The sequence below is a fragment of the Clytia hemisphaerica genome, unplaced genomic scaffold (genome assembly GCF_902728285.1).
Source record: "Clytia hemisphaerica strain Z4C2 unplaced genomic scaffold, Clytia hemisphaerica genome assembly, whole genome shotgun sequence".
Lineage (NCBI taxonomy): Eukaryota > Metazoa > Cnidaria > Hydrozoa > Leptothecata > Clytiidae > Clytia > Clytia hemisphaerica.
Window position 1 is genome coordinate 3,434,512 of NW_027104101.1, and position 14,862 is coordinate 3,449,373.

General features: G+C 34.1%; 2 protein-coding genes across 2 annotated transcripts; both read right to left on the reverse strand.

The window, feature by feature from the left end:
- Positions 1 to 25: 25 nt before the first annotated feature.
- LOC136813108 (tRNA (guanine-N(7)-)-methyltransferase-like) lies at positions 26 to 1,146 on the reverse strand. Its single transcript, XM_067069629.1, has one exon. The coding sequence runs from the start codon at positions 934 to 936 to the stop codon at positions 157 to 159; it is 780 nt and encodes a 259-aa protein (XP_066925730.1). The 5' UTR covers positions 937 to 1,146; the 3' UTR covers positions 26 to 156.
- A 30-nt stretch (positions 1,147 to 1,176) lies between these two features.
- LOC136813109 (density-regulated protein homolog) lies at positions 1,177 to 1,757 on the reverse strand. Its single transcript, XM_067069630.1, has one exon. The coding sequence runs from the start codon at positions 1,755 to 1,757 to the stop codon at positions 1,260 to 1,262; it is 498 nt and encodes a 165-aa protein (XP_066925731.1). The 3' UTR covers positions 1,177 to 1,259.
- Positions 1,758 to 14,862: the final 13,105 nt, after the last annotated feature.

Below are 14,862 nucleotides of genomic sequence, written 5' to 3' on the forward strand. Positions count from 1 at the left end.
TATCAATCAAAAAAACTAATGCAAATTTAATAATAAAAGTTTGGAAAAACACCACTTAATATTTCAATTTGCCTTGGATCATAGATATCAATTTTTAAAATATAAACTATTTAATAGGTATAAAAACATACAACAATATCAAAATACAATCAAATGCTACTGTGAAGTTTGAGGATCTTTGATTCTACGAAAAATGGCTAGATATTTCTGTCCGTTATTACGTGTAACTTTTTTCCCTTCTTCGCTGCTATCTGAAAGCAACGGGACGACTGGATCCTTCTCATATTCCTCTTTAGGGATCTCTTCAAATAAAGGGTGATTTGCAAGAGATGAGTGCATCCATTTATTCAACTCTAAAACGTCTGTTATGGTGTACACAATACCACCCTCTTGTAACAAATATGCGTATTCAGATAATAGCTCTGTACTAATGATTCGCCATTTATTTTTTCGACGTTTGAATTGAGGGTCAGGGAACAAAAAAAACAGCTTTTTCAACTGTCCTTTTTCAAAGAAATTGGTCAAATATTTCATAGCATTTGTTCTGATGATGGAAATATTTTGGTAGTCCTTAGCATGTTCCCCCTTCTGACTGCGAAGTGATAGAATTCGTTGGTTCACATAAGCTGAGACTTTGACTCTGATCTCCATTCCAAGTGACAAGGTATCTGGGTAAAGTGTACTTAAGGATACTAATAATCCACCGTAACCACACCCAATATCTAATACTTCAACTCTCCTTTTTCCCTCTGTTTTGGATGTACCATCCTCTTCATAATAACCAGGGTAGAATGGATGCCAGTTCATTTCTGAGGGCCTCAAAGGGTATTGGAAATCATGATCAGCTAAAGGATTCGAATGGGCCCTCTGTCGGAAAAATCTCTTCTGAGGTGCTGCAACTGTTTTACTATTTGTTGCTGTCTCCGTTTCTGTCATTTTAACTATTTGTTTTGATTATCTAGATAAAAATAATCAGAAAGGTGATACCTGCTCTAAAAAAACATTACTAAAACGCCTCGACAAATTTCTGATCAATTATAACAGAAATTAGTGATAAATTTCGGGGGTTATTAAACTGTGTAACAGTAAAATTATTTTACTAGAGGAGAAGAGTTTACTTCACAAAACAAAACTCCACTTAAAATTGAAAAAGGTTTTAAAATAACAAGAAAAATGAAAAAAAGTATCATAGCTGACAGGAATTTTTTTCAAATTCAAATATTTTTCAAATTCACAAAAAAGTCTGCAAAATGGAAATTTTAAGTATTATCTTCGATACAATCTTCATCGATTTGCGGCCATTTTTCTTGTAGGAAGTCACACAGGTCATACCCAACATCACCTTGTATAACAATCTCATCATCTCCAGTAACCGATGAACCACAGGAAAATTTGTTGGCAAAAGCTTTGGCGGCTTTCTTTCCATCAATTTCAAATGTAGATAGACCTTTAACAATGGTGACACATTTCTTCTTACTTCTGGTCTCCCTATTAATGATTATCTTCTTTTCAGCAGTTTTCTTACGCGCCAATTTATTTGCTTTACCGCCTCTTGTTTGGCGCTTTTTTTTTTCTCCTTCTCCATCCACAGACAAATCTTCTATCTTTCCCACCAACTCTTCATATAAATCAGGAATGTTGTCTCTCAACCAGGTCTTACATTTTTCAGTGTCAGGTCCATATTCACAGTACTCTGGCGGTAATGAGCAAAGACCACAATATTCAACCTCAAGAGGGTATACTACTTTCTCAGTCATTTTGTGTATCTTTTTACTTTAATTTTAATCTTGTAAATGAAAATGATCGACAAATTATGGAATAAATTATCAATAATTAATTTCCAAAGATTCCCCTGATTTACGGAGTATGGGTCAGATCAGGCTTACCTAAAGAAAAACAAAGATTAAAAACCCTCATCACTGATACTGACATTGTTAAAATTTGGACACCCACTTTACTAGGTATTTTAGCATGATTGTCCAAGAGGTATAGCACATTAGAAATAAATCTTTTATGAAGTAGTTCTCACTAAAGTGTGCAAATACATAATTATCAGTTTTATGATAAAAACGAGCCTCAAAAGTGCCAAAAATAAGAACAATAACTAATAACAATAATCCTAACCCTAAGATTGCTGAGTTTTAAATAAAATTAACGAAATAAGTACATAACCCTATACAATAAGCTATTTTCCAGTTTCTACCTTCTTGGTAGTTCTTCCATAAAATACACGCTTTTTTATAAGAATAGTGTACTTTGGCTGAGGGTGAGCATTATTCCTATTTTTCTATTGTTCTAAACAATAGGCCTACTGTTAATCTAGTCTTTGAAATCTCACCCTGATATTCTTATAGAAGTCATTCTTATAAAAAAAAGCGTGTACTGGATCGGAAGAAAAGTAATATAAAACAAACAAGACGACTTAAAGTCGAAAATTTTGCATAATAATTTAACAACAACGACGAAGACGCGTGAAACGTGACTACTGCAGCATTATGTATTTTGAATAAAATTTTGAACAAAATATACACATTGTATTGTACACACATGTCGTAGATACTCTGTTTTCTTATGAAAAATCCATAATCCATTAAAAACAAAAAGATTGCCAATATCTATCATCCCATTAGCCAGGCAATGTCAATCGAACTGTTCGATTACCGAACCAAATCCAACAGTCATCGAACCAAGAAATTCCGGTAAAGTTCGACTAGTTTGATAGATGTTCGATGTGTTTGATTAAGCTGTTGCTTTAGCAATAACTGGAGCCATTTGAGCTACAAAAACACTGATCGAACTTAAGTTTTTGTGGATTTGGTACTGTGGCAGAAAGTATCAGTTGGGACTAAGTCATTTTGTAAGATTTTGTTTCGTCTTTGAAATACTAGCAAAAATCTGTGACGGACGGGACGTTCTGTCCGTCACACATATGCCTGTCTTCCCACCACTCAATTTTTAATTAAAACTTTCTAAATTCTTGTCAATTTTATGTAAAAATGTTACTCTATAATGGAAGTATATGCAAATCATATACTCCATTATAGAATAACACTCTTACATAAAATTGACAAGAATCTAGAAAGTCTATAAAATTAAGGGGATAGAAGACAGGCATATCTAATATTTCAAAGACGAAAGAAAGTATCAAGAATGACTTTAGTCCTGACTGATACCTTCTGCCACAGTACCATATCAACTGTCCACAACAACTCTAGTCTGGAGATCCATACTCTCTATTCAAACTTACACCACAAAAGCAAAAATCCCATCAGAAGCTACTCATTGAGGGTATGGTATTTTTGACCCAGTTTGAATTTGTGTACATTTGGTTTGAATTTAGTGCCAAAAAAGCCGTTGATAAGGCTAGCCAATCAGGGCACTTTAAATCAAAACAATAATATCAGGTGATTTCAACAATTGTATAACAGCCAATAGAATTATGCGACCAGATTTGGCATCTACAAAAATACCCGGCTACTCTGTTATTTCTATATAATTATTCGTTTTAACTAAATGTTATGTATATGTAATCACATGATAACGAGTGCAATTCGAATATAATTGCACGAGTGATTTTTTTGCTATTAATTTTCCGAGTCCGAAAGGACGAGGAAAATTCGAAACAAAAAAATCATGAGTGCAATTTTCGAAATGCACGAGTTATTATGTGATTACGATCTAATCGCACAATGGCTTTCACTACTTTTTCCTAGTTAGGAAAGTAAATTACAGAAATTAAACCGAGAGTTTTATATTTTTATCTGCTCTCTATGTTTTTCTTTTATTGTTGTTCATAGTTTTTCTTTCTCACAAAATGAATTTCGAATGCAATTAAAACGTTCGATGCAAAAAAAGATGTAAGAAAAAACATTAAAATCAACTTTGTAAACATTGGCGCGGCATTGAAGAGTGTGATTAACGATTAATTGCTCTCTACAGGATGCAATTAACAATTAATTGCTCTCTTTGAAGGCGCACCAAATGAGAAAAAATAACTTATTGTGTGATTAACTTCGAAATCACACGAACAGAGTAGACGGGTCTCCCAGCTACAACAACTCAAGTTCTAATACCTAACACATCTACTTCTATGGCAATTTGTTACAGACCCATGATACAGATTTGGTGCAATTCACCCTTAATCTAACTGCGATATACCGTAACTTGGTCTAATGTTGACACCCCTCCTCTAATTCCGACACCCTTTTTATCAGCTGAAATTTATAGAAAGGTTGAAACTGTTTTTCTTTGCTTAGCGGTCAGAGAGGTATGATCCTTTTTCAATCAGTGATTCGAGCTTTAATATTATTCCCTTCTCTAAAGAAGGGTGTCGGAATTAGACGAAAGATGTCAATATTAGACTAACTTACGGTAAGTAATCGAACTATAATCAAACATCAAACTGAAGATTTTCCGGTAAAGTTTGATTACTGTTTGATCAGGTTCGATAATCGAACACCTACTGTTCGATTTCGTTTGATGAAATTTGATGGTTCGATTACCAAAATCGGTTTGATAGGGTTCGGTTGACATCACCGCCTGGCATCGGGGAGAAAAAGCTGGAACTTTTTCTTAATCCAAACTCATTGAACACCAATCAAACTTCATTAGATGAAAAACTGTCATCAAACTTATATATATAATCAAACTAATCAAGAAATTGTCTTATAAATTAGGCTCGGTAATCGAACAGCTATCTTTTGATTTCGTTGGGTAGCTTGACAGTTCAATTACGAAAATGATTGCTGAATTTCAATTGACATGATTTCTAGGAAATACGTGGAAATACTTGCTAAAGCAGATTGTTTGTCGCAACTGGTTAAAATTTAACACATAACTATCTGGTGAAAAAAGGAAAAAAAAAGATCATACCTGTGCTGTTTGGAGTTTTAGTGAAGAAGAGGGTTTTATGTGTTATTGTTGTGGAAAATCTTTCTGTACTACTTACTGATACCCCTTTTTTACGTGTTTTTTACACTTTCCGAAAAGTGAATTTTGACTTTAAAAGCTCATAAGTAGAGAACAAATTGGTCAAATTTAAAAAGTGATAGCTCAAATTTTAAGTTAGGATATCTACTTTCTAAATATCTAAACCCTAAGCACTTTGGGACATTGGTTCGGCCTCAAGACGTCGAGAAACGTCTGAACTTTTTCGTGGGTCACCCGGTATGTTTCCAATTTTTTTTCGGACACTTTGGTGTGATTTTCGGACAAATATGATGGTCTCAGGCAAAAATCATAGGGTTAAAAATTAATGAAAATTTTAGCTCGAGAAAACGGTGACCTGTTGTATATTTTTGGAAAGCTCTCAAAAAATTAGGATTAGAGATATATTGCAAGTATAGGTGATTTCAGTACCTAACTCAAGATATTGAGCTTCAAAAAGCGCAAAAACTGGACAAAATAGCTGTTTCTGGCTGAAAAACACGGTTTTCAAGGGTTAATATCTCGAGTTAGGCACAGAAATCACCTATACTTGCAATATATCTCTAATCTTAATTTTTTGAGAGCTTTCCAAAAATATACAACAGGTCTCCGTTTTCTCGAGCTAAAATTTTCATTAATTTTTAACCATATGATTTTTGCCTGAGACCGTCATATTTGTCCGAAAATCACACCAAAGTGTCCGAAAAAAATTGGAAACATAGTAATTTCGATTCCCCTACCCCTTAGCTTTCCAAAAATGTATAACAAGTGCTTCTAACAAAACAGTCAAGCGATTCCAAAAAATCGAACAAAATTCCCCCTACTATTAGACATAATGACGTTTACTACGGTGGTGGTGTGACGAAAAATCGAGAAAAAAATTTACTACCCAGGGTAGTTAAATACTAAAATGGATGGTATCTAAGTGTTAAATTTTGAAATATTTTTACTACCTGGGTAGTTAAAACTGGTAAAATTAATAAATTTTAGCTATTTTTGTAATTCTTTTAATTTTTTGGGGGGTCGGTAGTAAAATCTTAGACATAATGACGTTTACTACGGTGGTGGTGTGACGAAAAATCGAGAAAAAGATTTACTACCCAGGGTAGTTAAAAAGCAACCAAAAAATAGGTGGTCTCCGTGACAAATTGTCCCAAAAACCTTTACTACCAGGGTAGTAAAATACCTCTTCCAAGAGTCTGGGTGGTGGTATGTAAAAATTCGTAAAAATCCTTTTACTACTCATACATGTCTGAGATTTTACTATCGACCTCCCCCTGGTCTCCAGCCTGTTGTGAGATACATATCAGGCTATCAGGCATATTAGGCAAAAAATCAGACTTGGTCACTTTTTTGAGCATTGCCATTTTGCATCATTGTGTAAAAAATTAGGGATGAGATGGAGTTTTTACAAGCCCTCATTTGGTTTGGTTGGTTGTTAATCAGTAATAAAACAATTTTGTTACTTTTTCTAAAGAACGCGTTATCTTTATTACTTCAAATGACCAATTATTAAAGTATCTTATAAAAACTCCATCTCATCTGAAAAATTAGGGTGCATACCATTTAGCCAAAAACCCAAAAAAGTGAAACAGAGGGTTTAGCGAACGCATTGATTCATTTAAAAGTTTACCTAAACAGACGATCAAAGCCAACAGTCTTTTTTCTGTGTTTTCTTTGTTCGCCAACAGACTGCGCCATTTGATTTTTTGTTTTGCTAAACCATTTCTCTAACCAAGCACTACACCTTGTTCACGCTTAATGTTTTCTTCAGCTAGGCTACCATTTTGAAATTGGTTGCTGTGATTTCAGGCATTCAAATTCAAAATGGTAAGCGGAGAAGTGTAAGATCTTAGAAATCGAATTAGCAATGCAATAGCTTCTTTGCCTAGGTAAACAAACCCAAACCATTTGCAGTTTAGTGAAACGTTTGACTTTGTTGGTTTTGAACATTAAAAGGTATGCAACCTTAGAAAAACTAATGAGCCAATCCTGAGAAAAGCTGGTAACAGACAAACAGACAAACATCAGTTATTTTATAGGACCGCCATTGTATATAGGTCCAAAAATTACATTTTAATTGCATATTGTCTAACTAAATCCCGCCCAATCATATTAAATTTGTCCTATGATGAATATTTCAATAAATTTCTAGTTTTAATTTTAAGTGGGCGTTTTTCTAGCGCTTTATTTATAGCGCAAACTTTTGCATTTATTAATTTGCGAGATATTCTATTTATTTGCCGCACGAGTGCACTTTACAAAAGCTTACAAAATGGTTTTTGAAAAAATCAAAAAGAAAGCCAAAAAAGATTACTATTCAAAACGCATACATAAATTTCAAGGAAATTCAAAGCAAATTTGGAACACTATCAAGGACATAATTGGTAGAACCAAATCAACCATGCAATTTCCACAAGAATTAAAATACAAAAACCAAACTTTTCGACAAAAACCTATCATAGCTGAAAAATTAAACGATTTTTTCTCTTCAATCGGAAAAAACCTGGCATCAAAAATCCCTATTTCTAATAAGGACGTTCTATCTTATGTTGAAAATTATGATAAGAACATGACCTCTGAACCTTTAACATTTGAAGAACTTGACCAATCTTTCAAAGCTTTACAAGCTAATAAAAGCCCAGGTATAGATGAAGTGAACATAAACGTAGTACAAAATGCATATGAGATTATAAGACCCTTTCTCTATCACATTTTCGACCTCTCTATAAAACAGGGGATTTTTCCAAATGATATGAAAATCGCAAAAGTAACACCAATTTTCAAAAGTGGCGAAAAAAACGATCCTGGAAATTACAGACCAATTTCAGTACTACCTTGTTTTTCAAAAATACTTGAAAAAATAATGTACAACAGACTTTACGAATATTTAACTAGTAACGACATACTATACAAAAAACAATTCGGCTTTCAACGTAAACATTCTACAGAACATGCTTTACTAGGATTAATCGACGAAATTTCAGACTCCTTCGAAAGAAATGAATTCACCATTGGTGTTTTCATTGACCTATCAAAGGCTTTTGACACTGTTGACCATAACATACTGACAGCAAAACTTGAACGATACGGAGTGACTGACAAAAACTTAGACTGGTACAAAAACTATCTGACAGGACGTAAACAATGTGTTTCATACGGTGACTCGACTACGACAGAAAGGAAAATCGAGTGTGGTGTCCCTCAAGGATCCATACTAGGACCACTACTATTCCTCATCTACGTAAATGATCTTCATAACGCATCTAAAGTCCTTGACTGTATACTATTCGCTGACGACACAAACTTATTCTACTCCAATAAAAATATAAAAACACTTTTTGAGATTGTAAATAACGAACTAACCCTTATAAATGAGTGGTTCATAGCCAATAAACTATCTCTAAATGCTAAAAAGACTAAATACATATTATTTTGCAAGCGAAATAAAGTCGATGACCTACCTCTGAGATTGCCATCGCTCTGCATTAATAATAGTAATATTAAACGTGTGTATGATACAACTTTCCTTGGAGTAATAATTGACGAATCATTAAACTGGAATAAACATATATCAAGCATTGAGAATAAAATTTCTAAAAACATTGGTATCTTATACAAAGCTAAACAGGTTCTAGAAATAGAATCTTTAAAAAAACTGTACTTTGCGTTTATTCATAGTTATCTAAATTATTGTAACATTATCTGGGGCAGCACCTTCAAATCTAATCTTAAAAAACTTCATAGTAAACAAAAACATGCAATGCGAATTATGTTTGGTGTAAAGAAATCTACTCCGATTAGTCATCGCTTTAAAGATATCGGCGCTCTTAATATTTACCAATTAAATATTCTGCAAACAATATCTTTTATGGGTAGTGTCAAAACGAACACCTGCCCAAAGTCTTTCTTAGATCAATTTCTGAAAATTTCACACAAATACCAAACAAGGTATTCAACAAACGCTTTTAAGATCCAAGGCGCGAAATTAGCCGTAAAAAGATTCTCAATCAAATACCGGGGTCCTTTCATGTGGAATAATGTGCTTAACAAAGAACTCAAAGAAACCTGCACTGAAAAATCTAAATTATGTTTCAATAAATCCGTCAAACAATATATCATGAACCTTGACATTGAAAGATATTTTTAATTCTTTTACTATAACGTCTGATCTATTACATATATCTCTTTTTTTTTTTTTTCTCTTTTTCATATATACATATATACTCTTTAATATCTCTCAATTTTCTCGCTTTATTTAGACTGTAAATAAATAAACTTCGCTTCAAGGGGATAGGTGAAAAGGCAGTAATGTCTTCTTCTAACTCCTGCGAATGTTTTTAGTTTAGGAATTTTTTTCCCTTATCTCTATTTTTAGCAACATTACCGTGTACAATTTTTATATCTCTTTATCAATGCAAATACTACTACGAAAAAAAAAAAAAAAAAAAAAAAAAACTTTTCGTTGACTAGTCGTAGAATACCTCTTTTTACTTGCGGAATTGATGGTAAATTTTCATCTACGTTATTTTTAAAATGAAGCACAACCTAAAAAAAACGAAACTTCAGAAAGAATTGCATATTTTCAGTGAGTAAACGATTCTGACTAGCAAAAAATTGATGTTCGGCAAATGTCTCGCATTAGGGGTTCTAGTGTTAAGCCCTAAGTCTACGTGAGATTGAAGCGTTTAGGTAAACAAAACAAAATGAGACAAAACTCGAAAAAACTGGTGTTTTGAAGCGCTTCCGTGCGATTGAAATATCACTCTTTGTGTGGGGGACGAACAACACAGGATTTCCAAGGGCAAAGATTTTCACCAAAATTTGAAATTTCTAAGGCGAGAGAAGAAAATGTATGAATTTCCAAGGCAATTGAATTAAAAAAGGCAAAAAAGAGTGAAATTTCTGATGTATTTTGTAAAAGTACATGGATTTTCATTGGAATTTCTGACCACCACTGGAAAAGAAAAATTATTTCTGAGGCTAGAAAGAATTAAATAATGCACGTCATCCAACGGGGTTAAATTTTCTGGGATGGCCCATTCAGGCTAGCTCTAAAGCTCTAAAACAGCAGCTAATAACATGAAAATCAGAATATGATTCTTCAATGGAAATCAAAACTGTAAAGTGCACTTACAAACAAACATCAATATGTCAAATCTAACAAAATTAATAACAGCATCATTATCCCTTTATCTTCATTCCTATCTTAGAACTTTCGCAAAAAAAGGAAAATTAGAAAAATTGTATTTTTTACTGCTCTTTTCCCATACTGAATTTGAAAGATCTTCTATGTGGCATGTTTTTATTACAAACTTCAAAAAACTTTTTTTTGAATTTTTGTCCCGCTTTTGCAGGACTTTAGCTTAAGTGCTTGCGTGCAGCATAGGGTATACAAAGTCCAAATATGCGTTTCCCCTAATTTTTGTATGAAGAGTTAGCTCTATCATATGGCACGTGAAAGCACCAGTAAATACTATCTTGTTTAAAACTAAACTATGTTGTTAAAAAGAAACTATTTTTCATTCAGCGGATACTATCTCACTTTAAAAGAAACTAAGTTCGCTTCAGGAGAAACTATCTTGTTTAAAACAAAACTATCTCATTTAAAAAGAAACTAACTCATTTAGAAAGAAACTATCTTTTTTAACGAGTTCATCGGAAACTTACGTCCAGAAAAGACGAGTTATAGTAAACGAGTTATAAATACTGTTTTATCAAAAAATCAAAAGCTGAGTAAGGAAGAGTTGTAACTCGAGCTTAGAAGAAAAAAGCGTGCTTTTTTAAGAACTAGCCGTAGAGGCTTACCAGCCGGGACTAAAAAGGAAAAAAACAAAGGAAAATTTTGGGAATTTTACGAACGTTTGCAGGACAAATTTGACCAATTTTGATCAAATTTTCTATCTTTCAGGGAGTAAAAAGTTGAAATTTTTCTTTTTTCCAGCCCCTTAGTGGGACTGAAATTAGATTTTCTGATTTTCCAGCCCTTAGCGGGACTTTGGAAGTCCAAAAATGGTACCCTTAAGGGCGGCACATACCGTATGCCTAAGTACCCATTTTGCCTATGTACCTGTTGCGCAAGCTAGGGGTTTCCCCTTCTTTATACTCTAAAGTCTTTTTAAATGAGATAGTTTCGTTTAAAATGAGATAGTTTTCGTTTTAAAATAAGATAGTTTCATTTTAAATGAACTTAGTTTCTTAGGGAAATAGTATCCCCTGAATGAAACATAGTTTCTTTTTAATCGAGATAGTATTGGTTTAAAATGACATAGTAGTTTTGTTTTAAACAAGATAGTATTTATTGCCGCTTCTGCGCGCCATACTATATACTGATGTAGCTATGTACCGAAAACTGCTCTAACTTGGGACTATCTGACATTACTGACAAAACATGGGACGGCAATTCGGCCACCATTTTACCGAACCTCCAAAGTCATTTGATTTCAGTTAAGGAACGGCGAATTAAAAAATACATGATTTCTCTTTCGATTTTACAGTGAGTGAAAATACAGACCAGATATGCAACAGTCCCATGTTTCGGCCAATCGTCCCCAAGTCAAGTTAGAGCAGTTAGTTGACGGTATTATGTCTATTAAAGTCAAAATTAGTACTAGTAATCTCATGGTTATAGGGAAATTCGGGATAAATTTCCAGAGTTTAATTTTGAAATTTAAAACATTTCGAAATTTGACTGAGGGTAATTTATCCAGAATTTCACGAAAACAAGCATGGGATTCCTGGTTAATCTCACATGGGATTCCTGGTTAATCTCATGGTTTGGATTGAAATTCTAACAATTTTGAAAAACGTCAATTTAACACTGGAAATCAATCTGAAAATTCAAAAAGAGGTCTCAAAAAAGTCATAGAAACGCGAATCGAGTTTTAATTGGATAGTATTCCATTTACTTAAGCCTTTGAACAGTCAGGAACAGTCGCCCTATTAGGAGACGTCTCTTAATCAAGAGACCCGTCTCCTAATCAGGAGGTTCACGTCTCCTAATTAGGAGACGGGTGTAATTATCTTGTGAACAAAGAAACTGTGCTTAATTTAGTTGCTCCGATTGGAAAGAACACAAAAAATTTATTCCATATGGTGATTTTCAGAAAAATCCACCGGTGGAATCAATCACAATTCTAATAATCCATAAGAACCAATCAGAAGTAAGAATCTGTCTTCTGAACAAAAGCATCTCAAAGTCAAAAAGAAAAATGGCGGACATGAAAAAAATCAAGAGGGGCTTCCTTGTAGTGCTTTATATTAGGATTGTGATCGATTGCACCGATAAATTTTGATAATTTTTTTAAAACTTTACCAATTCGAGGCTGCTCTTTCCATTAAAACTAGTTTCAAAATGCGCGGAAAAGCCTAAAGCCCAGTCTGGGAAATCCTCTCAATTGCACGCTTATGTTCCGAGGCCGTAAGCGCGCAATTGCATGGTTATCAAAATGGCAGAATTTTTAAGCGTGTAGTTACACGCTTATCGAAATTGTTCTGAAACGGGCGATAAGCGTTAAGCAAGATTGACTGGTGACGGCTTTTGCGGTAAGCGTGTAATTGCACGCTTTAAAATTTCCTATATTTTTGACACGTAATTCCTTCCGAAAGCTCTGTTGAATTTCAAAAGCCTAGGGCAGTTTTACTCAAAATTTATCGTAGAAGAAGATTCCGTAAAAATGGATTGTCCGTTAAACCATGCCTTCGCCCGAATTAGAGAATTCTGAACCCCTTGAAATCCCTAAGCAATTTCAACCGGGGCGGGAGCGGGCGTAAATTATAACCATGCAATTACGCGCTTACGCCCTCGGAACATAAGCGTGCAATTGAGAGGATTTCCCAGACTGAAGCCCTTAAATATTGAGATCAAAGTTTTATGTCTCCTTATTAGGAGACGGGTCTCCTAATCAAGCGACCCCAAGCGACCTACATGTCTCCTAATCAGGAGACGTCTCCTAATCAGGAGGCGTCTCCTAATATAATAAAAGGCGATTGTTCCTAGACCTAGTATTGAAGTCAGGGGGGGTCAAGCAGTTAATCCAGAACATCATCTGAGTAACTGATTTTGGATGATATTTAGGACCACCCACCCATTCTGACACTTAATCCACTCTGGATTTACTGTTTTTCAGTCACAATCTTTGTATACCACCCCCTAAAGCAGTCCACCTAAATATTTTGACATGCATTAAGTTTTTTTAATTGATGTTGGCTAACATCAAAAAATCAAAAAATAAATCATAAATCTTGTACACCATTTTTTGAGTGATTTGCCCCTCGATCAAAACCGGAAAAATGCTATATCTCGAGATTGGAAAGGAGTTAGGAGATGGTTGACCCCTCATTGGATCGGAAATTTAATGGAGAATAAGTTGGGAGGGGTAAGAGTTGGTATAAAGAAACTTTCGAAAGTAAATATATTCGAATCATGAGGCATTTTGGGTCCGATGACGTCATCAAATCCTGAAAAATACAATATCTCGAGTTTGAGAAGGATTTAAAGCAATGGATGACCCCTCATTGGATCGGAAATCATCTAGACACTAGAGAATCTTTTGGGTAAATAATTAATTCATTTCAGTGAAGTGAACAATATTCATCAATTTTCGATGACGTCACTTAGGTCCCAAATGACGTCACCAAACATGAAATATGCGATTTTTCAAGCTTCGATTATTGATAAGTGGTAATATTTCGTTTTTTCGGCTTAGAATTCAAGCTTATTACCCTCTACCACCGTCCAAAGGGCTTTTGATGTACGTTCAACATCACTCTACTCGGTGTTTTGATCGGTCTCGAGTGGCAATTTTTCATTCTTTGGGCGGGATTAATTCAGTCTATAGTTAGGCTCCCTTTTACTATCTACTCCTCGGCGGGTGTGACGTCGGGTGACGGCTAACACTTTACTCTGCGTGTGCTGGTTTAAAACAAACCATTTAAATAAAAAGGTTATACAAGCTGGCAAGCAGGCTGTTCCAACTGAAATATATTTCGCAAATTGTCTACCATTTTTAATCTGTTTTAATTGGATTTTTGATTACAAAAAAAGGGGCGAATCACCCGATTTTATAACAGCTTGAAAATTAGTGAAAACAGAATTTGTAAACAAAGCAGGAGAAAGTTAAAGCAAGACTTTGATGCAGTTTGACGTTTTAAAGACAGAAAAAGAGACAAAAGCGAGCATGAATCAGAATAAATGAATTTTACAGAATGACAGAAAATGCAGTTAGTCCACTTTTTTTTCCCAGAATTCTTTCAGAGACCACCCCTTTGGCAGTTAATCCACTCTTGGATTAACTATATTTTTCAAAATTTGAAAATGGATCACCACGGTCAAAACAGGCATAGTGTTTTGGTAGCAACTCCAGAAGAATTTTAATTTATTTGTAAAAACCTATCTTATCTTGTAGAGCTTTGAAAAAGAAAGAAAATAAGGGGTCATAGGCCTCCAGAGGATAAGTGGTTGTAAAGATATTCAAATTTTAGTGTCAAAAATTTGACTAAAAATGTCAAAAAAAAGGTTAGGAAAATAGCTTGGAAAAATTCGAAAAATGTGTCAAAAAAGAAAAAAAAGAAATTTTCCAGTCATGCTTCTTCAATTTTGCATATCTCTATTTCTAGTGTAGCTAGAGACCTGAAATTTGGAGGGAGAATTCTTTGATGGTGTTAGAATATCATTATATAAAAATATTTGAAAAAAGAAGACATTGCATTGTTTTATTTTTGTTTTTGAAGAAAATTAGCTTGAAAAAGGTTGAAATGAGTCAAAAAAGGTGGTAGGATCCATTTTCAAGGGGCCTCTGGAAATGGAGGAACAAAAACTTATGAATAAAGAATAAGTTTTTCTGAAAGGAGAAACCCCAAATGAAAAGAAAATCCATTTCGGCAGAAATGAAAACTTTTTTTTGGGACATTCCCATGCAAAAGAAGCAAAAAAGT

Bases quoted from the DNA above. Each gene is read 5' to 3' on its own strand.
- LOC136813108 (XM_067069629.1), bottom strand. From the start codon at position 936: ATGACAGAAACGGAGACAGCAACAAATAGTAAAACAGTTGCAGCACCT.
- LOC136813109 (XM_067069630.1), bottom strand. From the start codon at position 1,757: ATGACTGAGAAAGTAGTATACCCTCTTGAGGTTGAATATTGTGGTCTT.